Source organism: Strigops habroptila, chromosome 2 (assembly GCF_004027225.2).
Source record: "Strigops habroptila isolate Jane chromosome 2, bStrHab1.2.pri, whole genome shotgun sequence".
NCBI lineage: Eukaryota > Metazoa > Chordata > Aves > Psittaciformes > Psittacidae > Strigops > Strigops habroptila.
The window spans coordinates 121666634-121694080 of record NC_044278.2 but is presented as its reverse complement, the minus strand read 5'-3'; the positions used below and the strand labels follow the sequence as shown (position 1 = coordinate 121694080).

General features: G+C 46.3%; 1 protein-coding gene across 12 annotated transcripts in view; it reads left to right on the top strand.

The window, feature by feature from the left end:
• LOC115604094 (mitochondrial uncoupling protein 2-like) overlaps positions 1-27447 on the top strand; it is a 53557-nt gene that overhangs the window by 17912 nt on the left and 8198 nt on the right. For 6 of the 12 annotated variants that reach the window (XM_030476823.1, XM_030476820.1, XM_030476830.1 and 3 more), the window contains 18 exons: positions 166-317; positions 2198-2441; positions 2947-3130; positions 3854-4034; positions 4941-5113; positions 5919-6039; positions 7631-7899; positions 8733-8822; positions 10144-10764; positions 11113-11427; positions 13362-13500; positions 15673-15737; positions 16246-16451; positions 17197-17294; positions 17996-18178; positions 18704-18921; positions 20594-21641; positions 22373-22475. In XM_030476823.1, coding sequence (XP_030332683.1) covers positions 166-317; positions 2198-2441; positions 2947-3130; positions 3854-4034; positions 4941-5113; positions 5919-6039; positions 7631-7899; positions 8733-8822; positions 10144-10764; positions 11113-11427; positions 13362-13500; positions 15673-15737; positions 16246-16451; positions 17197-17294; positions 17996-18178; positions 18704-18921; positions 20594-21641; positions 22373-22475 — 4410 coding nt within the window. Of the gene's footprint in view, positions 1-165; positions 318-2197; positions 2442-2946; positions 3131-3853; positions 4035-4940; positions 5114-5918; positions 6040-7630; positions 7900-8732; positions 8823-10143; positions 10765-11112; positions 11428-13361; positions 13501-15672; positions 15738-16245; positions 16452-17196; positions 17295-17995; positions 18179-18703; positions 18922-20593; positions 21642-22372; positions 22476-27447 lie in introns of those variants that run through there. The other 6 variants (XM_030476822.1, XM_030476833.1, XM_030476828.1 and 3 more) reach the window with 4 other exon arrangements.

Below are 27447 nucleotides of genomic sequence, written 5' to 3'. Positions count from 1 at the left end.
AGTTCTCTGAAACTCGTTTGGCAACTGTACATTTAATTCTTCATTTCCATTTCTGTGGAGCACAATTCTGTAGACTGGAATAATGCAGAGTTACCAGACTGTTCTCTACTTAGCAAATAGCTGCCAGTGTACTCTGTGTGCTAACTGTGCCCTAAACTCTTTCAGGTGATGCCTTTTTCCTTGACTTCCAAACACTTGGAGCGGTTGAAGAACAACGTCATGATTATTGAAGTGTGGAATAAGATGGGAAGCCCTGGCTGTGACAGACTGCTGGGATTAGTGAAACTGCCTCTGCATCAGTTCTACATCTCATTCAAGTAAATATCCTTGTTCTGTAGTTTAGTGGGTTGGGAAATATCCTAAGTGATGTTCAGGGAAAGAAGCTCTTCTCTCTTCTCTCTCTTCTCTCTCTTCTCTCTTCTCTCTTTTCTCTCTTCTCTTTTCTCTCTTCTCTCTCTTCTCTCTTCTCTCTCTTCTCTCTCTTCTCTCTCTTCTCTCTCTTCTCTCCTCTCTCTCCTCTCTCTTCTCTCTCTTCTCTCTCTTCTCTCTCTTCTCTCTCTTCTCTCGTCTCTCTCGTCTCTCGTCTCTCTCGTCTCTCGTCTCTCGTCTCTCTTCTCTCGTCTCTCTTCTCTCTTCTTCTCTCTTCTCTCTCTTCTCTCTTCTCCCTTCTCTCTTCTCTTCTTCTCTCTTCTTCTCTCTTCTTCTCTCTTCTTCTCTCTTCTTCTCTCTTCTTCTCTCTTCTTCTCTCTTCTTCTCTCTTCTTCTCTCTTCTTCTCTCTTCTTCTCTCTTCTTCTCTCTTCTTCTCTCTTCTTCTCTCTTCTTCTCTCTTCTTCTCTCTTCTTCTTCTTCTCTCTTCTTCTCTCTTCTTCTCTCTTCTCCCTTCTGTATTCTCTCTTCTTCTCTCTTCTTCCTTCTCTCTTCTTCTCCCTTCTCCCTTCTTCTCTCTTCTCCCTTCTTCTCCCTTCTTCCGTCTCCTCTCCTCTCCCACTGTGGGTGTGAGTCACACTGTCCTCATACAGAAATACAGGTAAACTGTGAGAAATAAAGACACTGCTGCATCAGGTTTGGTGTCAGTCTAACTTGTGGCCCTATGAAGCAAGAAGACTGTAAGAGATCAAAGTGGCTGCACAGGAAAATGAAGCATGGCATTCCATTGGTGATTTACCAGCCTTGTGACTGACACAGTGATTTTCTTCCTGATTATGCTCGGCATGAATCCCATTGCTAGGGATGCTGTCAGTGTGCACAGCACAGGATAATGACTGTGCTATCAAAAAGGTCTCTATAAACACTTCATGTTTTAATTGTTGTCTTATCCAGTGGGTCTCTCCAGAGCTCTCTGATCTTTTTGGTTCAATGTTTGCCTTCTTGTTCAGTCAAGTATTTTACCTGCTTAAAACTATGTAAATTAAAGGAACTACTGGACAGGAGAGATTCTTTCTCATGCAAAGATTTATTCATAGTATCATAGAATCGTGGACTGGTTTGGGTTGGAAAGGACCTTAAAGCTCCTCCAGCTCCAACCCCTGCCACGGGCAGGGACACCTTCCACTAGAGCAGGTTGCTCCAAGCCCCTGTGTCCAACCTGGCCTTGAACGCTGCCAGGGATGGGGCCTATTTTGGTCAGACTAATGATAAGTGAAAATCAGATGGTGCTGGAACTCACTGGCCACTACTTTGCTATTTAATCATTTGTAATTTGTATCATTTTTTCAGGAATCCACTGTAGTTTACTTGTGATTATCTTTGGTTATTAGAAGTTTTCACATTTCTCTCGGAGACTGTCCCTGTTCCTTTTCTTCCTGCCCAAATCCATCCCCAAAGGTGTGTAACAGCCTCATAAAAGTATAATATGACTCCAGTATGTTAATAGGAGTCTTGTTGCAGTTCATCCCCTTGCTCACACATCTCTAGGCTGACTTATGACTATGTTAGCTTTTGGAAAGCTGTATTTTGTCATTGCTGAAAATAGCCTTTTCCATTTGGCAGCTCATAGATCTGGGCTGTGTGAAGGCTTTGTGTACTTGAGCCAAGTTCTGGAGGAATGGAGATAGATTGATTTCTAACTGCATTGAAAGTCCCATCTCAAAATAGCTGTGTGTGATCATGTTCATATTCCAATGGCTCATTCTCACACTGGGAGAACAAACAAAACTTCTTTTTTTCTTGTGTGGTTCTTGTTTTAATCTGTTCTAGAGATCCAAAGATTTCCCACCTGCTGCTTCAAGCTCAGTATCCCGTGGTGGCTGTGGACAGCTACATGCCTGTGGTGGATGTTTTTAGTGGCAGCAGAAGTGGAAGCCTGAGGGTCATTCTGGCAATGGGATCAGCTGATCAAGTAGTGGCACTGCAAAGGTTAAAAACTGAAGAAGGGATGGTACCTCCCATCACACAGCGACCTTCCCACTCTCTGGATCCTCCTCCTGCAAAGCCTGTAATGGTATTGTTCAGTAAATTCCCATTCTTGCTGTTATGGACACATGAAAAGGATTTTACCAGTGGGTTCCTTAGTGGAGCAGTGATTCTCAATCTCTTTTGATGCCAATTTTGTTCTGTATCATAGAATCCCAGACTGGTTTGGGTTGAAGGGACCTTAAAGCTCCTCCAGCTCCAACCCCTGCCACAGGCAGGGGCACCTCCCACTAGAGCAGGTTGCTCCAAGCCCCTGTGTCCAACCTGGCCTTGAACACTGCCAGGGATGGGGCAGCCACAGCTTCTCTGGGAAAAGTCTGTGCCAGCGCCTCAGCACCCTCACAGGGAAGAGCTTCTGCCTCAGAGCTCATCTCAATCTCCCCTCTGGCAGGTTAAAGCCATTCCCCTTGGCCTGTCCCTCCATCCCTTGCCCAAAGCCCCTCTCCAGGTTTCTTATCAGCCCCCTAATGTCCTCTTATATGCTATTCCCTAAAGAGTTGTCCTTTCTGCATGGATTCCCTTTGTTTTATTAGCAGTTAGACCAAGAAGGGGAAGACCTGCTGGAGCATGTGTTTGAGATCCACGTGGAGAGTGTGAAAGGACTCACACCATTACAATCCACTGTCTGGGGAGAGGCCGACTGCTACGTACAGTACTACTTCCCAGTTCAAGAGGCTGGTTGTGGTGCACTGCAAGGAGCTAAATTGCATGAGGATGGTAAGTTTCTCTTATAATCCATCCAAATTTAGAGTATTGTTCCAGTTAAATCTTGTTTAGTAATGTCTCTGCTTAAGAGGGTGTGTGATTTCAGAGCTTTCATGCAGCCAGAGCTTGCTGTTGTCTACACCCAACTGTTCTTGGGTCCATCAGTAAATGAAAAGCCTGCTTTGATTGAGGCAGGTGACAAAGTTCCCAACAAAAAAGGATTCCTGGTTTTGAGTCTCTTCACATGCTATCTTTCTGTTAAAGATCCCAGAGGGCTTCCCCAACTCATCCTGCAAAGGGCAGATTCACAGGGGATATTGACACTATATACAGCTAAATCCAATAAAGGCTTTACATACAAAGCCTCTCAAGATGCTCAGTTTCATGGATACACCACGAGAAGACTTCCCTGGTTTAGATGGTTAGGATTAGAAAGGAGTATTTAAATAATGGCAGTTGGAGAAAAGGACTTAGTGTTGATCTTGAGGGCTTTGAATCACTAACATGTATTTCCTCTGGAAAACACACTCAGTATAACATGGTTCCATAGCAACTCCTGTGGACTGTGTGAGCTTCCAGTCACGTTTAACTGTAGTTTTCCACCTGTGGCTCACAGGTTCATGGGATTGCTTGAAAAGATTTGTGAGGTGAAACTCAGAAGAACAAGAATTGCAAACAGAAGAAGGTTGAAACCCCAAATACAACCATTTTTAACCACCTCTGCTTGACTTGCAGGCATCAAATTGAAGCCATTCCGCACAGCGACCACTTTGTGTGTCCCTGATCCTGTCTTTAACGATGAGCATCATCATTCTTTGTTGGTTCCTGCTGATATCCCAGTCCAGAGGCTCCTGGTCACTGCGTTTACAGCACCAGGAGTGGCTGGAGGAGGAATCCAGTTTGAAGTCTGGTGCAGGTACAGAATAACATCCTATTCCTTGTAGATGTCACAGCAGTACAGATAGAAACATATCTGGTATTGAAAAATCTCTAGCTTTGGGATGGATAAGCAATAACAAGTGATAAAGTGGTGAGCTCATCAGCATTTGGTGATGGATATCTGCATTTAAGGTTGAATTTAAGACATGTGAGCCTCTATTTTTTCCCCCAAGAGTGCTAATTGCTATTCTCTTCTTAGCACTTCTTTAGAGTGTGTGCTCTTAGTTTGCTTTCTTCCACTTTGTTATCAGCAAAGAGACCTAAAAGTCACGTTTAAATGCTTGGCACATCTAAATTTTACTTCATAGCACCCTGGCAGTATAATTTCATTGGGTTGGGTTGGGTTTTTATTCCTTAATACAAGTTACCAATTACAAAGAAATACTGTAAAATTGGAATCATAGAATAGAATCAAATCAAATAGAAAACCAAATCAAATAGAATAGAATCAAATCAAATAGAATCCCAGACTGGTTTGGGATGAAGGGACCTTAAAGCTCATCCAGTTCCAACCCCTGCCATGGGCAGGGACACCTTCCACTAGAGCAGGTTGCTCCAAGCCCCTGTGTCCAACCTGGCCTTGAACACTGCCAGGGATGGGGCAGCCACAGCTTCTCTGGGAAAGTCTGTGCCAGCGCCTCAGCACCCTCCCAGGGAAGAGCTTCTGCCTCAGAGCTCATCTCAGTCTCCTCATTCCCCCTCATTTATTGTTTCATTTTGTGTAAATTCATTTACTTGAGCTATCCCTTAGCTATCAGGAGCCCAACTTGTGTTTGAAGACACTCAAGTTAAAATCGACTTATATGCAATTGTGACAGAAATGATGATCATTTTGTCATCATCCAAACACCATGACTGATACTGCTCCTTTGTGTCTTACCAGGTATTATTACCCCAATGTCAGAGACCAGGTGGTTGCCAAAGGGACCTTGCCTTTGTCACGGCTCTGTGCCATGGTGACTATACAGCACCGTGAAGAAATAGGGATACAGACTTTTAACCTTCCATTGGTCCCCCGGACTGATTCCTCAGAGGAATTTCATCTGAGGTCTTCAGGTAAGGAAGACTTGTGGGGTTTCGCTCTATGTGATAAAACCAGGCTCACTAGAGCTGAGCCTGGGGTTGGCACCCCAATGTTTGAGGGACAGTGTGCCAGAGAGGTCCTTCAGTCTGCTCTCTTGGTGGAGGTAAAGGATGGTGATCCACTCAGCAGCAAAGACACAAACGTTGTTGATGTATTAGAAACTACAAAAGCATCTAAATCTTCCCTCTTCTGGTTTAAAGCACATCCCCAAAAAACCTGTGCCAGGGTCTCACCACTCCCACAGTAAAGACCTTTTTCCTTAGATCCAACCTAAATCTCCCCTGTTTCAGTTTGAACCCATCACCCCTTGTCCTATCACTCCAGTCCCTGATGAAGGTCCCTCTGCAGCATCCTTGGAGCCCCCTTCAGACACTGGGAGCTGCTCTGAGGTCTCCACGCAGCTTCTCTTCTCCAGGCTCAACAGCCCCAATGTTCTCAGCCTGGCTCCATACGGGAGCTGCTCCAGCCCCTGAGCATCCTCGTGGCCTCCTCTGGCCTTGCTCCAACAGCTCCATGTCCTTCTGATGCTGAGGACCCCAGCACTGCACACAGTGCTGCAAGTGGGGGCTCACCAGAGCAGAGCAGAGGGGCAGAATCACCTCCTTTGACCTGCTGCTCACAGTTCTTTTGATGCAGCCCAGGATACAATTGGCTCTCTTTTTTTGCATTTCTAGAGTAAGTTCTGTATTAAGAGATACAACTAAGTCTTGATGATATTGAATGTAACTCTATCAAAAGCTGACCATTTCCTTCCTTCCTTTCTTTCATCTCATCCAGGCTTGCTGGATGTGAGTGTGCGATACCAGCGATCCATGAGGACAGCAGCAGGAGGAACTGCTCGAGCTGTTTCTCTTGCTGTACAGATACACAGAGCAGCTGGTTTGCAAGCAGCAGCGAGGTAAAGCCTGAGTCAAAAAGGAAAGGGTTTTTTTCTCTTAAAATAGCTTTATCAGGAGGCAGCAGGCTGAGACATTAGATAAGAACAAATTGGAATTGGCCAACTTCCCCTCTGCAGAGCCTGAGATTCAAACTGGGTTCTCATCAGAAGTGAAAATAACTTTATAAAGAACATCAGTGGTTATTTTTGTCCCTGAAGCTGCAGAACAGTGTGATAGCACTTGTTCTGCAGAAGGATGGAGATTGGAAGGGCACATTTTTCTACATTTCCACCTTTTTCTACACCAAAGGCTGTTCTAAAAATGGACTGATATGAAGTGATACCTATTTGGGCACTGGATCTGGGTGTTACTGATTTAAGAGCTAGCTGAGATTGCTTTCTGTGAAAACATCAAGAAATTATTTAGTAAATGAAACATGTTCCATTTCACCAGAAGGCTGCTGCTCTAAGTGCATGGTGTGACTTGAACTGAGTTCCAATATGTGATCTTCAAGAATTAAGAAAGGGCTAAAAGAGAGGATGTAAATTCCATAAGAGATGGGTGGCTCCTGTCATTCTAGAGCAGTGCTCACTGACCCTTTCTCCATGTTGCTGAGCTCCTGATCCATCTTAATTCCAGAAGGCTGGTTGAGGATCACTGCCATATGGTGCTTGGAGCAGTAAAGAAAGCAGAAGATGCTGCGAGGGCTGGAGCAGCTCTGCTCTGGAGCCAGGCTGAGAGAGCTGGGCTGGGGCAGCCTGGAGAAGAGAAGGCTCCTGAAGGGGAGACCTTAGAGCAGCTCCAGTGCCTAAAGGGGCTCCAGGAAACCTGGAGAGGGGCTTTGGCCAAGGGATGGAGGGACAGGCCAAGGGGAATGGCTTTAACCTGCCAGAGGGGAGATTGAGATGAGATCTGAGGCAGAAGCTCTTCCCTGTGAGGGTGCTGAGGCGCTGGCACAGACTTTTCCCAGAGAAGCTGTGGCTGCCCCATCCCTGGCAGTGTTCAAGGCCAGGTTGGACACAGGGGCTTGGAGCAACCTGCTCTAGTGGAAGGTGTCCCTGCCCGTGGCAGGGGGTTGGAACTGGAGGAGCTTTAAGGTCCCTTCATCCCAAACCACTCTGGGATTCTATGACCTGAGTAATACCCGGCTCTGTTTTACTTGTAAATAATTCCCTCTGCTGATTTCACCTCCTTTTGCTTGTCAGTACTAGACTGTAAAAATAATTTGGCTTGGACTTTTGCTTCCTTCCAGGACAGGTTCTCCTGCAGTTACCCTCCAGCTTTATCTGCAGTAGGGGATATTTTTAAAGGTGCTGAGTACTTTCTCAACCACTTTGGTCTCAAATCTTGACAATGATAAGAACACAGACACCAGTGATGGATCTTGTGATAGTTGCTTTCACCATTTCATATCTGTTTCTGGTATGTTCAGATGACAGAAAAATGGTGAGAGATAAATCCCAGTGAGATCCCACATCTGCGTTGACTTAAAATATCCACTGTTTTGTTCCATGAAGACTTGAAACCTTTGCTTTAATTGCATTAGTTCCCAGATTCCTTGTACATTATATTAATTCATTTTCTTCTTTTCTCTTTACATCCTAAATGAAGAGCTGTGGCACAAAAGAACCCTTCCCTCCAGTACTATGCAGGTGTGGGAGTCAATGCTTACGTCTCTGTGCACCTCTCCTTCCTACCTGAGGCAGAGAGACGTCACACACGAGCTGTGGCTTGTACCTTCTGCCCTGAGTTTGAGCATCACATCGAGTTTCCCTGTAACCTCATCATTCAGAAGAGCAGTGGAGAAGCCTCTTGTCTGGGGGAGCTTTTGCAGTCTGCTGATATCATCTTCTCTATCTACCATCAGAGCACCAAGTCAGGTAAGGAGGAACTTACCTTCATTACAAGGACTGAATTCTCTTGCAGAGTCATAGAATCACAGAATGGTTTGGCTTGGAAGGGACCTTAAAGCTCATCCAGTTCCAGCCCCCTGCCAGGATCTTTAAGGTCCCTTCCAACACAAACCATTCTATGATTCTATGAATAGTCTCTCTTCTAAACTAAAATGAAGGGGACTGGATCACACCTTCCAGTACTTAAAGGGGTCTTACAAGAAATTTTTACAAGGGCCTGTAGGGCCAGGCCAAGGGGAATGGCTTTAACCTGCCAGAGGGGAGATTGAGATGAGCTCTGAGGCAGAAGCTCTTCCCTGTGAGGGTGCTGAGGCGCTGGCACAGACTTTTCCCAGAGAAGCTGTGGCTGCCCCATCCCTGGCAGTGTTCAAGGCCAGGTTGGACACAGGGGCTTGGAGCAACCTGCTCTAGTGGAAGGTGTCCCTGCCCATGGCAGGGGGTTGGAGCTGGATGAGCTTTAAGGTCCCTTCCAACACAAACCTTTCTGTGTTTCTATGATGGAAATATTCCCTAAAAGTTTCTCCATATTCAGTGCTGGTGGAACATGTATTCTCTCCTGAGTGTGCACTGGCAATGCCAAAGGGCAGGTTTTGTTCATACCCTTGTTTCTCACTGATTATGGCCTGATATGTCCTGAGTAATTTGCTTTGACTTTTGTCCTTTTTCATGGGTTAAAAGTATTTTCTGAATGACATCTTGCTGTTGAGGTGGTCCAGCTTGCTTGCAAAGGAGATGTTGTCTCAAGCACTTCAAATCTTGTGATCCAGTTTGATATATTTACACAATTATGTCTTTTCCAGCCACTGACAGATTGGCACCTCGGACATCAAGAGATTGTCTTCTTGGGACAGTCACAATTCCAACCAGAGACCTGCTGAGAAGAAGATCAGGTAATACAACAGTGTCATGCTGCTGAGAGTCTGCATAAATGCTCTTGTGATTTCTTAAAGCAATTTTCATTCTGATTTGGGGTTTTTGTTGGGTTTTGGGGTTTTTTTTAAGGTTTTTTCAGACATTGCACATGTTGTCATCAAAAATCCTGTATTAGAGGACTTAGATGAAAGTTGTTGTTTGAAGATCTGGTTTTAGGGTGAAGGATGTATAGCAGCTGAATCCTAGAATCCCAGACTGGTTTGGGATGAAGGGACCTTAAAGCTCCTCCAGCTCCAACCCCTGCCCCGGGCAGGGACACCTTCCACTAGAGCAGGTTGCTCCAAGCCCCTGTGTCCAACCTGGCCTTGAACACTGCCAGGGATGGGGCAGCCACAGCTTCTCTGGGCACCCTGTGCCAGCGCCTCAGCACCCTCACAGGGAAGAGCTTCTGCCTCAGAGCTCATCTCAATCTCCCCTGTGGCAGGTTAAAGCCATTCCCCTTGGCCTGTCCCTCCAGGCCCTTGTCCAAAGCCCCTCTCCAGGTTTCCTGGAGCCCCTTTAGGCACTGGAGCTGCTCTAAGGGCTCCCCTTCAGGAGCCTTCTCTTCTCCAGGCTGCCCCAGCCCAGCTCTCTCAGCCTGGCTCCATAGGAGAATGAATATTCTGAAGCTATCATTAAGAAATTTAACCCCATCCCAGCTAAACCCAGCACAACTCATTAGTATTTTATTCAGTGCTGGTTGTTTTCTACCTTAAGATTGAAAGTCCAAGAGTTGTAGTATTCAGTAGATGACCAATGATTGCTTTTCAGATGTCAAAGCTGGAAACAGAGGATTAGATCAGTTGGGAAGCAGTAGGATTTATGGTTTTAAACTGAATTTAAAATACCTTCTCTATGTAGTGTTACTTTGTGATGAGTATGTCTTGTAATAATGTTGGTTTCATTATTGCCTTGGTTATTTCTACTTAGTTTCAGTATAGTACTCATTATCTCCAACATGAAATTTGGGGGTTATTTTTAGTGGGAAGAGAGGAGGAAAGCAATGAGGATGCCTAATTTTATAACTGGAGATTCGTGGGATATAGTTTCATTGTAAAATGAGTATCATTAATGAAATGGAAAGGAAAATGCCTTTGGGATCACAACTACTGCTGAGGTTTTCTGAGGTCTCACAATTTGCTGCTGTTTCAGGTTCGAAATGACTTGCCAAATTCCATATTTCACAAGAAATAAATAGTTCAAGGACTGGTCCTTGGCCAATGACTAGAGAGTGGAAAAATCTTTACTGATACTTTCCAAAAGGCTGGATAAGTCTGATTTTGATCTCTTCTCCTGAAGGTATTTCAGGCTGGTACCCAGTTACCCTGTCTGAAGATGTCATGCCTCCTCACAGCACAAACATCATGCAGGCCATCGTGGGAGGGCTGGAACTCTCTGTCACCTTTGCTCATCAGGATGACAGGGAGCGTGTTTTGGAAGCTGCTAAGCTCTTGGGATGGAACAGTGAGGAGATCCATGAGGACAGCATGGATGACAGTGATGAGTGGCAGCAGAGTGCCCAGCCAGTGGCTGTGACCATCTCAACCCCAAGAGTATGGCTGCCCATCCACTGCTTGCTGCTTGCAGGCCAGACACACCTAAACAAAAGCACTTATTGCTACCTCAGGTATAAACTATATAACCAGGAAGCCACTTGGACTGTGCTCAAAAGGCCAAAATTGAGTGATGACACCAAGAACGTTACAATAAACTTCAAGAAACCAAACAAGGTGATGCTCAGAAGGAGCCACGGGCTGCTTTGGTTCTTCAGAGAGGAGAAATTAGAAATCCAGGTGTGGTGGGCATATGGGAAAGAAAATGAGGTGGAAAGACCACTTGATACAGATCGTCTCATTGGATCTGCCTATGTCGACCTTGCAGCGTTAGCAGAGAGGTCGAGGAAACCAATAAGTGTCAGTGGTAAGTTCCTGAAGAACACTGTTGTGTTTCATCCCTCTTTACTGATGTTTTAGTTCAGTTACTTCTCTTGGCACTTTAAGAAAAACATGTTCAGTTTTGTCCTGTATACACCATAGAATCCCAGCCTGGTTTGGGTTGGAAGGGACCTTAAAGCTCCTCCAGTCCCAACCCCCTGCCATGGGCAGGGACACCTTCCACTAGAGCAGGTTGCTCCAAGCCCCTGTGTCCAACCTGGCCTTGAACACTGCCAGGGATGGGGTCTCTCCTGTAAAGAACTCTAGCAAAGTTTTCCAAGATCCTCTTTGTCCTTTGGCTTGCTTAGCTGGTTGGTTGTGGATTCTCTTGCAGGGGTTTATCCACTGTTCAGATGCAACGCTGCAAACCTAGCAGGAGCTGCTCTACGTGTTCACATCATCCTTTCTACCACTTCTGCTCTGCCCAGCAGACTTCAGTGTGCTGAGGAATACAGCAGCAGTGAAGATGAAGGCACAGAGAAAGCCCCTGCTCTGAGCCAACAGGTCTCTGAAAATCACAGTCAGAAACTGGATGTTGTAAGTTCAGAAACCACCGATGGCAAACCACAAGAAGATGACGTGGTGCTGCTGGAAAACACAGTTGCTGTCAATATCCTTGTGGAAAGAGCAATGCATCTGAGTTTAAAAGGTAACATCACCACCTCCAAAGGTGTATTTCTCTTTTATTCTTCCTGGGATCTGTTCATACCAGGTACCTAATCCAGCACAGTGAAGGGATGTGGTTGGTTTTGAACTTGGCTACGTAGTGTTGCAACCCCAAGAGCATTGATGGCACGCTGTTGGTGTAAAGTACAGGGGAAGCAGGTTAAACTATTCAGCCCATCTGTATCAATAAAATGATGCTCCAAGGGCTGGAGCAGCTCTGCTCTGGAGCCAGGCTGAGAGAGCTGGGCTGGGGCAGCCTGGAGAAGAGAAGGCTCCTGAAGGGGAGACCTTAGAGCAGCTCCAGTGCCTAAAGGGGCTCCAGGAAACCTGGAGAGGGGCTTTGGACAAGGGATGGAGGGACAGGCCAAGGGGAATGGCTTTAACCTGCCAGAGGGGAGATTGAGATGAGCTCTGAGGCAGAAGCTCTTCCCTGTGAGGGTGCTGAGGCGCTGGCACAGACTTTTCCCAGAGAAGCTGTGGCTGCCCCATCCCTGGCAGTGTTCAAGGCCAGGTTGGACACAGGGGCTTGGAGCAACCTGCTCTAGTGGAAGGTGTCCCTGCCCGTGGCAGGGGTTGGGACTGGAGGAGCTTTAAGGTCCCTTCCAACACAAGCTAGTCTATGTTCCTATGAAAATCCAAATTATAAATAATATAATGCTCACTGTTGCAGATAACAGCTGAATTCTGAAGTGAAGCTTTATGTGAATAACTTCACCCCAAGGCGCTCATATCTCCAAGGCTCTTCCAAATTTGCATTCCTAGCGTGTAATCAATGTGTAAAGCTGCACTGCTCCTGCTATCTGGAGACTGCCAGACACAGCAGTGAGGAATGGCAACGTCAGGGCAGAGCAGTCTGAGCTCAGCCAGGCTTGACATGCTGCTTCCTGCTCTGCAGAGTGGGAATTACAGCTGGTGGCTCATCACTGTGCTGAGGGGCACCAAAGAATTGCTCTTTGCTTTTAAATTTATGCAAAGTGTATTAAAATATTCCATCCTGGGAGGATGTTTGGTTCTGGATATGCAGTGATTTAACACACTTGGTGAATTTGGGGTTTGGAGGCTTTTGTTTTTCCCCTCAATTTGCAGTCTAGAGGTGAATCTCTTTGTTTAAGATGAGTTAAACCCTTTTAAATACATCAGGTGCTCTCCATTCACCTTGGGCACTTCCAGCTCTGCAGGACTCAATCACTTTGTGTTTGCTCAGCACTTGGAGTGGTCTGATCTTGTTTGGGCCATTGCACACTGCCTAAATACAAATAGGAATAAGGAACTGACCCGAGGTGAGTTTACTGGAAATGTCTCTTAAGATTAACTGTTTCACAGGCTGGGTGATACACAGGAAAGGAACACTCAGCAGTTTATGGTGTGAGAGAATCATAAAATCATGGAATGGTTTGGGTTGAAGGGAGCTTAAAGCTCATCCAGAGCAGAGCTTTTCCAGTCCTCGCAGCAGCTCCATGGCCTCCTCTGTTGGAGCCTCACTCCAACAGCTCCACGTCCTTCTTATGTTGGGATTAAGTCAACTGTTAAGTCAAAATGCCTTTTGTGACACTGAGTGGTTTCTATTTTTGCAGCTAGGATTGCCAAATTCTATGGCCCAGCATGAAGGATAGATCAAGCACTGGAACAGGGTCTTGTGGAGTGGGGTTTTATTCCAAGCTTTGCTTCTGAGTCCTCAGATGATCAAATGGTTTTCCTCTTTCTTCCTTGAATATTCCAGTTTCTGTTCTATAAATGGTTCACGTAATATTTACTCCCATCATAAATGCAAAGTATTTTCAGCTCCATCAATGAAAAGCAGTGTTTCCTAGATGGTGGATTTCTTTGTTAATACTGTGCTTTTAATTGCTGAACTGCCTTTAGGTATTTCTTTTAATTATTAATAACAAATCTGTATTTAACTCTGTATAATTTTAGGGAGTCCTTTGACAGAACGTGAAGTAACAGCCCCCAGTAGCTGTGTATCATTTGCTGTGGCTGGTGCAGATGCTCCAGTAACCACTTCAGTAATAGAAAACACAGACTCACCAGTCTGGGACTTTCAGCAAGAAGCAAGGTAAGTGCTGTGGGCTCACACAGGCACATTTTGGGTGTGACAGGCGGGTTAGGTGTGAAAAGGACATAACCATTAGGACATAGCCATTCATACTGGCCTGTACTCACTGCTAAAAATGCTTGTTCCCATGTTTTACAATCACCATATATTCATATTGGGCAAAAAGTTGTTTGAGGAGGCTTAGTCTCATAGCTAATGTGAGGAAGGACAGTTTGATCATAGAATGATAGAAGGGTTTGGGTTGGAAGGGACCTTAAAGCTCCTCCAGCTCCAACCCCTGCCACGGGCAGGGACACCTTCCACTAGAGCAGGTTGCTCCAAGCCCCTGTGTCCAACCTGGCCTTGAACACTGCCAGGGATGGGGCAGCCACAGCTTCTCTGGGAAAAGTCTGTGCCAGCGCCTCAGCACCCTCACAGGGAAGAGCTTCTGCCTCAGAGCTCATCTCAATCTCCCCTCTGGCAGGTTAAAGCCATTCCCCTTGGCCTGTCCCTCCAGGCCCTTGTCCAAAGCCCCTCTCCAGGTTTCCTGGAGCCCCTTTAGGCACTGGAGCTGCTCTAAGGTGTCCCCTTCAGGAGCCTTCTCTTCTCCAGGCTGCCCCAGCCCAGCTCTCTCAGCCTGGCTCCAGAGCAGAGCTGCTCCAGCCCTCACAGCATCTCATCCACCAACATCCCAAGTCCTTCTCCTCAGGCTGCTCCATCCAGTCTCCCCCAGCCTGTGTTTGTGCTGGGATTGCCCCGACCCAGGGGCAGGACCTTGCCCTTAGCCTTGTTGAACTCCATGAAGTTCACATGGTCCCACCTCTCAGCCTGTCCAGGTCCCTCTGGATCCCATCCCTTCCCTCCAGCTCAGTGTCATCAGCAAATGTTCTAACGGTTCTTGATCTCACTGCCCATGTCACCAGCAAAGATGCTGAACAGTGCTGGTCCCAATGGCTGTGTTGTATTTTGGCTTAAGACCTTGGGCAGGTCAGTCTGTTTCCACTCATCTGTAGTTTCCTTGTCTGGTGGAAGGAGCTGCTAATTGCTGAAGGACTCCTGGGAAGGTTAAGTAAGACCTGATCCAATTTATTGGCTTTTTCTGTATATTTTACTCTGTTTCATGCTTAGAAATTATGCCTTGGTTTGGGACCAGAGCTTTTAAGTTTGGATTCACCTAATGAAACTTTATATATTAGGAAGGAAGGAAACTTTATATATATTAGGTGTCTCATTCAGCCATGGCTTCCTCTGCAGGCACCTCCACATGGTGAGTCACTTGACTTGCATTAGAGACCCAGCTCTGGACAAAATTCCCCAAGGATGCCTGTTTCTCTCCAGTGACTGCCAAAATAGTGTAGGGAACATAGCTCAGACTTAGATACCTGAGCCTAAATTAAAGCAGATGAATTGACCTTTCTATGGAACCTCAGCAGATAAAGTCATACATGGTAATACTCAGTCCTGCCCCTGTGTTTGTGACCCTGTGGCTTCTCCTGTGTTCATACACCAGATTTTAAACTCATTCCAAAGCAGTAGCCAAAGGCATTTTCTAAACAAGGTGGAACAAGTCTGTTCCAGGCAGCAAGAAGCAAAGTGAATTCATTTTGACAGTCACAAATATATAGCAGTGCCTGCACGGGAGAGGGGTTTTCTGCCAGACTCCTGAGCTGGGGTTTGGCTTTAGGGAATCTGTACTATGAAGATTAAGCCATTGGAAGACACTGAGAGCTGAAGTTTAAGTGTTTTGTTTCAGAGTTTGCTTATGCTCAGAGTCAATCCTGAATTGCTTCAGGCAACTTAAAAGCTGTTCCATGTTTGACACTTCATTTTCAGCTGGTTTTTTTTCCACAGATCAACTTCAGACATTACAGCTTTGCTGTCACTGTGTGATGGAGTCATGAGATAAAGTGTGTTTCCATTTCTTCATGGGTTTATTGTCCTATCTTATAAATTTACAAGAGTGAGAAGAGGGAAATACTTCTTTAATAAGCAAAAAGCCAAATCATGTGAAGATAGTTATGGTTTTGAGGGCTCAATAGTTTGAGGGTTTGTTGTGTTCCATCCCTAACATCAGCCCAGAAACTATCTGATTTCTCTGGATAGACACAATGGCTCTAAAACTTCAGAGGCATTTTACTGTATTTGTTCTTTCTCCTGCTTTGCATAAAATGCTATGATTTTTGTGCTTAACAGGTTATCCAAAGAGCTTCTGCTGGATCCACAGCAAACCTTGGTCTTCAAAGTGTGGCATAAAGCAGGTACAGTTTGTAGTGCACTATTGAGAGGAGTGTCCTTTCTGTATCCCTGACTTGTATTTCATAGAATCATAGAATGGTTTCCCCTCCCTGAGCTGCTGCTCACGCTCTGGGGGTGCAGCCCAGCACATGGGGGAGTTCTGGGCTCAAGCACACACTGAAGCCAGGTCATGGGGAGCTTCTCCTCACCCACCACCCCAAGTCCTTCTCCTCAGGCTGCTCCATCCAGTCTCCCCCAGCCTGTGTCTGTGCTGGGATTGCCCTGACCCAGGGGCAGGACCTTGCCCTTGGCCTGGTTGAACTCCATGAGGTTCTATGGTCCCACCTCTCCAGCCTGATTGTCCCTTTGGATTCCATCCCTTCCCTCCTGTGTGTCGACTTCTATAAAGTGTCTTTCCCTACTAAGTCTAGACATATTTCAGGGGCTGTATAACTGATGTTTAGCATTCCTGAAGATGTTTTGTTTACATGCATGTCAAATCAATACATGATTTATGTTGTTCTTCCCCAGAGACTGAGCGAGTGATAGGGTTTGCATCAGTGGACCTGTCTCCTCTCCTTTCTGGCTTCCAGCTCGTGTGCGGGTGGTACAATATCACAGACTTCAGTGGACAGTGCCGAGGGCAGATCAAAGTAGCAGTTTCCCCTCTTCAAAACCTAACTCATCTCAAAGAAGAAAGGCAGGCAAGGATCTGGAGCCAGCCACCGAGTTCTGCAGTATGTGCTTCAGTTTCCTCCCTGTGCATATCGGATCAGATTCCTCATAATCAGCACTGACTCTGTGCTGATGAGCAAACAGCAGATCCACAGCCCTGTCATGGATCAGTCTGTGTAAACCTACCAGAAACACTTAATTCCTTAAGGATCCTGCTGTATGTTGCCATGGTAGCTGCAGGCCAGCACTACTTGCAGCACTCATTCAACCCTAAGTCATGAACAACTCCAAAGGCTTCATTCTGTTGTCGTTTCATGGGTGTTTGTGGTGTTCTTTTTATTGTTAGGAGAATATTCTGTGGGTTTGGATGTCTGGGAGCCTGGCATTGTTCTCTTTGCTGCTTTGGGTTGCAGCTGATGCCGAAACACTATAAATTCAGCCTTTCTTTGGTTAGGAAATGTCTAATTTGGCAAAAATCTTGTTTTTCTGGAAGATTTGCCATTTCTTGTGGGGTTTTTATTCTCTAGCTGTTCCAGTTGCACTGGGGGGTGATAATACATGTGTAATGGAGCCTCTACACCCTATTTACCATCAGTTTACTCCTCAGTAGTGTGGATGGAATTAACAATGTTTCTGAAATGAGAGTGTTGTGAATTGGTGCTTTGGCTCAGTGCTGGAAAATCCTTTGGAAATTTAAAGCTATTTAGAAACCTTCAGGCTTTCTTTGTTACCTCAAGAAGATACTACTTTATTTTCTTTATTTTCTTGGTGTGGAAGATTCATGCACAATGTTCCTCTTTATTCTAGGTAAAGGCCAACATTCCAACATTTCCCAGTAATGCTACAAGCTTTTCCAAGCAGATGAATACCTTGTCAAAGGAAGCCAGTGCTCCGACTCGAGAGCGGTAAGTCTGTTGGCTAGCCAAGACTTTGATTACTTGAAGAGCTCAAAAATCAACCCTGTTGGCTCTGCTAAAAAGCACCAAACCCTGACAAAGGTCTTTCCCTGTGTTTAGGCTTAAAGGTTGTACCAAATTCCCTTTACCAGCATGAGGTTGGCCCAGGAGGTTGCAATCCTGGGAGAGGTTTCTTACTACAAACCCAGATGTGCTTTTTCTTTTAATAGATATTCCCGATTTGTTTCACTTACACCCTTCTGCAAAAGGATATAAACTATTCCATTGCTAAAACTGGCAATTGCTTCTTCCAGAAGCCTACAGGCCCTTATCCAAAGCCCCTCTCCAGGTTTCCTGGAGCCCCTTTAGGCACTGGAGCTGCTCTAAGGTCTCCCCTTCAGGAGCCTTCTCTTCTCCAGGCTGCCCCAGCCCAGCTCTCTCAGCCTGGCTCCAGAGCAGAGCTGCTCCAGCCCTCGCAGCAGCTCCGGGGCCTCCTCTGGCCTCGCTCCAGCAGCTCCACGTCCCTCTTGTGCTGCTGCCCCAGAGCTGGATCAGGACTGCAGGGGGGGTCTCCCCAGAGCGCAGCAGAGGGGCAGGATCCCCTCCCTGACCTGCTGCTCACGCTCTGGGGGTGCATTTCACTGAGGTTGGATATTCACAGCTGGCAGATTTTTCACCATTAGAGATTTCAGGCTGTTTTCTGCTGTTAGACCCAGGCCTGTTCCTCGCAGAACTCTTCCCTCTGGGACACACACACCCCGGCATGAGGAGCACATGCAGAACGTGCGCAGGTTCCATGAATCCCTGCAGCAAGCGGAAGGGAACGCGCATCGGGCGGCGAAGATGGACTCCTTGTCACTGTCATCACGTGCTTCTCTTCTCACTGCTCTCAGGTAAAGCAGAGCTACAGCCAGCAGGGTGATCAAAGCATTAGGTTTGCAAAGCCCCTCTCCAGGTTTCCTGGAGCCCCTTTAGGCACTGGAGCTGCTCTAAGGTCTCCCCTTCAGGAGCCTTCTCTTCTCCAGGCTGAACCAGCCCAAATATCATTGAATATATGCCAAATATATCATAAAATCAGTAATGGCCTTAGATCTTAAGCAAGTAGAAATCCTCTCTCAATTAATATTCTTGTCTTTGTGACTTCAGTTGGAAGATCATCTCAAATCCAACTCCTTTGAGTAAGTTTAAAACAAGCTCTTTTTTGTGTCTTCCAGCCTAAGTTTCACAGCTATTTGGGCATTTCTGCTTGAGTATTATCCTGTCAACCTCACCACTGACCTACTGATCTCTTTTTCAGTAATAACCTTTAATCTTCCATTTGCATATTGACATGCTGTTGACTGGAATGGTACAAATAGAACCACTCTGCCACAGGCTTTTTTTTTGCCTCTTACCAAATTCCTTCCCTCTAATTACAGAAAAAACTTGAGTGAGCTGGATGAAGTGCAAAGATACTTCAATCAGAAGCTGACCAGGTCTTTTCCTGACTTCAGTTATGGGAACACATCCAAACCAAGTCATGAAGAGCAGGAGAGTGATCATCCGTGTTCAATGAGCAGAGAAGTGGATCCCAACGGATGCCATCTATTGGAAAGATCTAGTCAGTTGGTGTCTCAGGTCAGCAGCCTCATCAGTGGTAAGTTGTTCCTTGGTTTAGAGTTTGTTGTCAGAAGCTGCCTTAAAGGATCTTCAAATCTTTTATGTATTCAGGACCAGTTCCTGGTGTTGGTGATCAGTATGTGTTGGTCCAGTGGGAGAAAGCTTTGGAGAGACTTCCAAACCCCTCTCAGAAATGATAATGTTGAACTGTGACATTGAGAAAGAAGATTTGGTGGGAGTTAAGGCCCTCTCCACATGGCCTGAACTCTACTTGAATTTCAATGTCTGTTCAATGTCTGTTTCAATGTCCCTGTAGAAAAGGAGAGAAAATGTGGAAAAATGATCATCACAGAGCTGCTGCGAGGGCTGGAGCAGCTCTGCTCTGGAGCCAGGCTGAGAGAGCTGGGCTGGGGCAGCCTGGAGAAGAGAAGGCTCCTGAAGGGGAGACCTTAGAGCAGCTCCAGTGCCTAAAGGGGCTCCAGGAAACCTGGAGAGGGGCTTTGGACAAGGGCCTGGAGGGCCAGGCCAAGGGGAATGGCTTTAACCTGCCAGAGGGGAGATTGAGATGAGCTCTGAGGCAGAAGCTCTTCCCTGTGAGGGTGCTGAGGCGCTGGCACAGACTTTTCCCAGAGAAGCTGTGGCTGCCCCATCCCTGGCAGTGTTCAAGGCCAGGTTGGACACAGGGGCTTGGAGCAACCTGCTCTAGTGGAAGGTGTCCCTGCCCGTGGCAGGGGTTGGACCTGGAGGAGCTTTAAGGTCCCTTCAACCCAAACCAGTCGGTGTTATCTAAGAAATTACTAAGATCTGCTAACTAGGAACCAAAACCAGGTCATTGTGTCTTTTTAAAGAACGTCAAATCCCCAGAGGTTTCCAGGATTTCATACATTTTATTAATGTGCAGGCTACTGTTCCAATTACATTCTTCCAGAACCTGTGTTAGGAGCACAGGCAGCTCTTGCTTCTCAGACTTTTACAATTTTACCACCACATCTGAGCATTAGTCACAGAATCATAGAATGATAGAATGGTTGTGTTGGAAGGGACCTTAAAGCTCCTCCAGCTCCAACCCCTGCCACGGGCAGGGACACCTTCCACTAGAGCAGGTTGCTCCAAGCCCCTGTGTCCAACCTGGCCTTGGAATGAGTGAATTTCTGGTTTTCAAATATTGAATTAACAATTGTCTGTATTTTGATTTGGTAAATTGAGCTGAAAGCTGGAGAATATCAGTAGCAATTGTGTCTTCTGGGCATAAAACTAGGGAAGCTGGGAGAGGAAAAGGTGGTGAGGTTATCCATCTTCCCTGTGTAGGTTATTCCTCACTCCTTTCCATGTGGTCTGAACTGTCCAACCTGGTTTCAGCCACTCCAAGCAATAGGTATTTTTTCCATTGGCTTTAGGTGTACTCTGTATATCAGAGTATTTTCACTGTCCCCTTTTTTCCTGTACATGGTCGTAGGTATTTCCAGTTGTTTCCCAGTAATTTAATCCTGAACATTGCCTTTTTTCTTTAGATTTCTGTCCTTCTCTGGGCCTTGTCAGTGATACAGAGAGCAGAATGTGATCACACCAGCAGAGTGGCTGACCAAGCTGTGCGTGTTTAATTCAAAACCATTCTCACATACATGATTTTCTGCAGAAAGCCCAAATAAATCAGATTAAAAGTGAATTGTCGTTCTGTGCATTTACTGGTGCTGTTTTCTGTTTATCAGATTTACAGACTATAACTAAAACCAGTAAAGAATCTTCTCATGTGCATCAAGACAGCAGCAGGAAGCTGGGTGCTACACACATACCGAGCCAGAGGGATGATGAAGCTGCACCTGAAGTGTGTCAAGGCCAACTTGAGTTGGACTCCTCCAGCATTTGCAGTGATACACAACAGCCATGCTCTTTTGGGAGACCCGTGTTTGATAGACACATGTTGCACGAGCTTCTAGACCAAGCTGTCCCTGAGGAGGAGCATCCTTTGCCAACGGGCTGTGTCCAAGAAGATGAAGGTGCTTTTGCTGTCCAACCACCCAGTGAAGAAGAATATGAAGAAGATATTATAGAACCACGAGCTCTTAATGAAATAACAACCATGACAGACAAAACTAGCCCCTGGTCCAGTGTGCTGTCTGATGGGGAGCAGGGGGCTGACCAGCAGTCCATAGACTTGAGGCCTGACGATGAGCACTCAGTGGATACCGATTGTTTCCGAAGAGGAAGCAGCAGACGGAGCAGCACCTTCTCCAGCATGCTCCAAGGTGACAACCAGAGCATGCTCACCACCTTTGGCTCATGCATTAGCCTCCACGCAGATGGGAGCAGTACTTGGGCACTAGCAGAAGGCTTTCAAAGCTTGAGTAGAGGCACAGAAGCAAGCAAGAAGGAGCTGTTTCAGCCTGCTCACTCATCAGAGGTGCATCAGGCAGCCAATGGCCCTGGAGAAGATGGAAACTGTCATTGGGATAGAGCATTTAATGCTAAACCTCTAGAGCAAAAGGTAGAGTTTGAAGCAGCCTCCAAGGAACAACTGGCATTTCCAGATGTTGGGTTGAGCAACCCAAAAACCACAGAAAGAGAGGAAGAGGAGGAAAAGGGTGAGGTTGTAAATGAAGATCATCAAGACAAGGAAGAAAGTGGTTCTGATGAGATCTGTATTAAGAGCGTATCAGCCCAAGCAGGCTCGGAAGGAAACAGTGAAAGCTTTTCTGATGACAGTAGTGAAGACCCACTGGAAGAGTCAGAAGAGTCTGTCAAACCCAAAATGGTTTTGTATCCTTCTTTTCTTACACACACATTGCATTCAAGGAAAAATACACTGTGGGGAGCTCTTCCCTGGGAAATGAGATCTGGGGACCTGGGAAGGTGCCAGAAGACCCTGTTGTGTTTCACAACATGTAGTTATGACAGTGTTCAAAGCCAGGTTGGACACAGGGGCTTGGAGCAACCTGCTCTAGTGGAAGGTGTCCCTGCCCGTGGCAGGGGTTGGAACTGGGTGATCTTAAGGTCCTTTCCAACCCAACCCATTCCATGATTCTAGGACTTCCTTGCAATTTGTCACCAATATCCATGAGAGTTACTTCATTTGGGGTAGTTTCAACCTGTCTTCTTGCTTTTCTTCCCCAGTTTGTTTTTCTTCATGGATTACAGCTCTTGTGTTTCTTCTGTATTAATGTAGTTTATTTTGCTCTCTCCCACATTTCTTGCACAGGTCCCAAATCTCACATTCAGTTTCGCTAAGCTGTGTTGGAATTTTTGCAGGATGAAGCACTCTACACTTATATGAGATACTACTGTAAAGCAAGTTGGTGCCCCATGCTCTGTGAGGCCAGGTGGGAGAACCAGATGTTCAGAATGATAGAATATGGATTGAAATGAATAAGACTCAACATCTGGGGGGCAGTAACAGCTGTTACAGTGAGGCTTATTCCACATCTGCAGCTCCAGTGGGGTTCTGTGCAACTACACGCTGACAGAGGTTGTTCCTTAACTGTTCTGCTCAGATCTGATCCTGTTGTTGTTCCCAACTTCTTCCTTCCACCCCAGCAGATGGAAGCCACCATGAGACTGCTCAGCATTTCTTCTCATCCTTCCACAGCTCCAGAAGTAAGTATGGAACATCCTTTCCTTTCCTGTCCTAGTTCAGCAGAGTCCATTCATTAAAGCAGGAGGAAAAATAACCTGTCAGCACTCAGGTCAGAGGTGATGGCTTCCAAATCATGTCAAGGAGAATCCTTCTGATACCTCTTCTCTCTGTGAGAATCATTTTCAGCATTCATGGCTGCAGCATGTGTGATACTTAAGGGTTTATGTTACCCCGTTTGTCTAAATACTCAGTGAATGTTGCTCTTCTCCAGTGTGGGCACTGGAAGGGGCAGGAGCTCACTCCACATTTCTTGGGGCTTTAATATGAGATAAGAACTTTGGACAAGGGCCTGGAGGGACAGGCCAAGGGGAATGGCTTTAACCTGCCAGAGGGGAGATTGAGATGAGCTCTGAGGCAGAAGCTCTTCCCTGTGAGGGTGCTGAGGCGCTGGCACAGACTTTTCCCAGAGAAGCTGTGGCTGCCCCATCCCTGGCAGTGTTCAAGGCCAGGTTGGACACAGGGGCTTGGAGCAACCTGCTCTAGTGGAAGGTGTCCCTGCCTGGGGCAGGGGTTGGGACTGGAGGAGCTTTAAGGTCCCTTCATCCCAAACCAGTCTGGGATTCTGTGATCTCAAGGACACAGTCTGTAACTTGCCATTACAACCCCAATTTATATCTTTTAGATCAGGATGAAATGAGGGAATTTGTGGCAAGAAACCTCTCCTTGGGGGGCATCAAGTAACATTTCTTCAACAGAGGCAATAGTAGCATACTTGGAGTGATTGTTCCTCATACAGGGAAGCTGTTGGTTGCTTTTCCTGCTCCGTAGTTGGTTTTACATGCATCAACACTTATTTAATGCAAGGGGTTGTTACTCAGTTGTTTTGAGGTCTACATACTCTTCATTTCCAGCCGCAGCTCTGTGATGGGTGCTACAGCAGTTGTGCTGTCTGTTTACTACTCCCAGAATACATAATGTGTTGGTTCCCCTCCTCATGACCTATGAAACACATGCTTTAAGGAACATTTATGTCATTGGGCACAGCTTGCTTGATTAAAGAGCACGGAAACAGGCAGGATCTAATAGCTCTGAAGTAATGGAAACTATTTTAGTTCAATAAACATGTTTACAGCTCAGGTAAAATACCTGACTTGTTGCTGATTTGTGTTGTAAAAATGGTTGGTTTTCCTGATTTACCTTATATTATCTTTTCCTAAAGCTCTTGGAACTTGTTCCTTATGGAAATAGAGACCTTTATCAGCGGAGACTTGGGCACAGTGTGCTTCAAGGATCCTAAGATGTATCTTGATGATAACAGCCAGTCTGCAGCATGTCTTAGTGCGTGCTTTCCATGCTGTGCCGGAGTATTTTGGATGAAATCAGCAGCAGAACCTCAGCTGTGTTTCTCCTTTGGAATGTCCTTCAAATTCTCTGTGTTCGCCTCTGTCCATCACTGATTCCCCTTCCCTTCTGCCTTGTTGTCATCCCCCTGCTTCTGAGTTTTGCTTTCTCCACAGACTTAGCTCCAGGTCTTCCAGGTCTTCCTGAGCATCTGCAAATCATCACTCAAACCCATGGATTAATATTAATACCAGCACTGCTTTGAATTCCCTCTCTGCAGTGCTAAGCTTAGTGGCTGGAAACACACTCCTGAAAGCAAGTAGTAATGAGGGAGAATATTAGAAAGGCACTATTTGGATATAGCTGACCTTAACCCAGCTTCATTCCAGGATTAGCTACACCTAATCCTTCACTGTAGCACTTGTAGGGGGCTGTTGAGACAGGACTCAGTTGTGCCTTGTGTTGTGCACAACACATCACATCAGACGTCAAACACTCTGGATGAAGAATGAGTTTGTCTCTTATGCTGACAGTAAAACAAGAGTTCAGGAAAACTGTTTCTCATAGTCTTGTTCTGAATTAGCTCTAAGAAGCTCAGTTGCTAAATCTGGGTTGGTTTCTGCACAGCTCAGCACACACCGAGCACGACAGCAAGGCTGAAATCGGAGCTGTTGTCGTCTGAAGAGCTGCAGTCCCCTCTCACTCACGTGGCAGCTGGCAAACTTCCCTGCTGGCCTTCCCAGTGCTCCTGCCAGCTCCCCCTGTCTTGTCTGGCTCCCTGCTTTCCCTGTCTTCCTCCTCAAAATGGTGAAGAAGTGGTGAGAAGGGGAAGGGGGTGAACATGTCAAAGGAGCTGGCTGCAAGGGATCTGAGGAGGTGCAGCAGGTCTGGCCTGGATGCTGTGGTCACCTTCTGGAGACCTCAGTTTTGCAGAGCCTCATGAAATCTTACCTTTTTGGACCTTTTATCTCCATTACATCACACTCAGGCTTCCAGTTCCTGAGCTCCTTCCCAGCTCTCCCCTTCCATGCTGATCACCCACTGTCCTGTCCGATCCACCTGCCCTGGGGCAAATCCTGCTGCTGTTCAGGTTCAGCAGCAGCTCTGCACTTTTCCAAGCCCTGGATGGGGCTTGGAGCAACCTGCTCTAGTGGGAGGTGTCCCTGCCCGTGGCAGAGTGTTGGAACTGGATGAGCTTTAAGGTCCCTTTAACCCAAACCACTCTGGGATTCCATGATTACTATCCAAATGTTATTTCTGACTGTTGCTCCAGCCTCCATTCTCCCTCTTCACCTTTATAGTGTTCATATAGTCCATATTATTTTATATACTATGACTGATTTTCCAGGGCCAACATTTACTCTCTTTAGGTGTGTTGCTTCCCACAGAGAGCCACCACAGCACTGATTCTTGGTAAGGTTTGGGACAATCATATTCTACAGTGAAAACATATAAATGTGATTCCAATGAGATGCTGGCTGGGAAGCCCACAGCAAGGCTGCTGGTAACTGAGGTGGTTTGGGGAGGGCAGGAGGAAGTATTTAAAGAACTGGAGAGTTAATAGAATATTCATTAAAACACCCTGATTTTCTTCCCCTCACCTCTAGGAATATTCCAGAAGGATGAGAAATATGGAAACCACTTTTACATAGAATAATTCATATTTGTATAGACATTGATTTATCTTTAGTGTAAATCAGAAGTAACACTTTTCTAACACAGACCTGGGCAGATTCAGAAGGAAAGGGCTTTATCTGTTCTATAAATGGCTACAACAGTCCCAACAGCCTTTACTGGTTGGAATGTTTCCCCTTGATCTGCTCCCACTTCAGCCACAGCTACTAAAGCTCTTCTATTTCCTCCCTCAGCTTACCCAGAGAGCAGAGTTAAAGCTTTTTTTACTCTCTAAATTCACCCTCCTGTCCCCTGGAACAGAAATGCTGACGTTTTCTTTCATTTTCACAAGCAGAGAAGGAAAACAGCGTGGCTGAATTCTTGATGTCCCTTTTGGAGCTGCTGGCTCTGGTCCATGCTTTGATAGGAACCTTTTCCTGTCCAGAAAGCAGAAGTAGGTACAAGGTCATGGCAGGGGGAGGCTGTAGCCTATTAACACAGATCTGTTTTCACTCCTGCATCCCTGTGCACAAACAAATCCACATGTTCAGCTTGCTGAGCCCCAGGGCTGAAGCCTTCTGCAGCTCCGGTACCAGGATTCTTTGACCTTGACATAACTCATCCCCCCGAGACCTGATCAGTGCTAATAAATCTGTTTGCTTTCCTCCAGCTTCTGGCACACAGCAATGAGACAGTCCTGGACTGGTTTAAGTCCTGCTGTATTGCTGCTGCTTCTGTAAAAAGAGAAGTGCCCAAGTCCTCTTTTCTCTTGGATATTCCTCATTAAACGTGTGTAATCATGGCTGAGTGTTGGGTGCTTGGAGGCTGTGATGGTGTTGGCTTAGAGACAGAGGGAGAAACACAGGAGGGTTAAAGCTCTGAAACAGCCCCTCTAATGTATCAAAGGAGCATCTTAAAGATGCAGCATTGAGGCTAGAAGGTCTTCCTAAATGTTTTCTGAGTGAGGAGTTTGCATATATGAAAGCAGAGTAGCTTTATATGGAGATAAGTATGGAATTGTAGCTCTTTCCTACATGGATGAGTGATGAGTGATGTCTTTGGGGGTCAGTGTTGGGACCAGCACTGTTCAACATCTTTGTTGGTGACATGGACAGTGGGATCGAGCACCCTCAGCACGTTTGCTGATGCCACTGAGCTGTGTGGGGCAGTGACACGCTGGAGGGAAGGGATGAGATCCAGAGGGACCTGGGCAGGCTGGAGAGATGGGACCATAGAACCTCATGGAGTTCAACCAGGCTCATCTGCATGAGCTCAAGTGTTAACTTCCCCTTTAAACTTCTCTCATTGTGCTTCACACCTTTGCACATAGAAGAGCAGCAAGAAGAGCTGCTAAACCTTTCCTGGAGCTGGAAATTCATCTGTAGGAAGGTCCTTGGGGTAGTTACACGTGTCTTAACACCTCTGCATTGCTGCAACCAGACCCAGCGGTAAGAGGAGAAGGATTTTAGCTACTTCTATCTGAAACAGGCTGCACATGGTGTGGTTTCCAGGCACACCTCATTTACTGACAGTCAGGAGCACACAAGCTGGAATCCATCCCCTTGGTGTCATCTAAAAGCAGCAGGCACCTGCTCCTCCTCTGTTTCAGTGCTGGTTTGGGGTATGTTATTGCACTGGAGGTAAAATAGGAGCGAGGGGCAGTGTTTTCTGCAGCAACCCCTCTGACTGACCATAACAGCTCCACTTTGATGTGCCTCTGGCTTCACCTGAGGCAGGAGCAGTCCTGTGGCACCTCTGGAGTGTTCACTGTAAGAACAAAGGAGAAAATCTCATTTAACCTCTCCAAATGTGAGTTGCTGTTTCTCTGTTCCCAGTTGTGCATAAAGACGCGTGTAGCACAAGTACATGTGAGAGGGGAATGGTGAGAGGTAGGCAATGCAGTTCCATGACCCTTTGAAGTAGGGTTAGTTGGATGATTTGAGGAATTTCATAGAGAACCATCACTACTGTGGAAACCAGCAGCCTGAGGAGAAGGACTTGGGGTGTTGGGTGAGGAGAAGCTCCCCATGAGCCGGC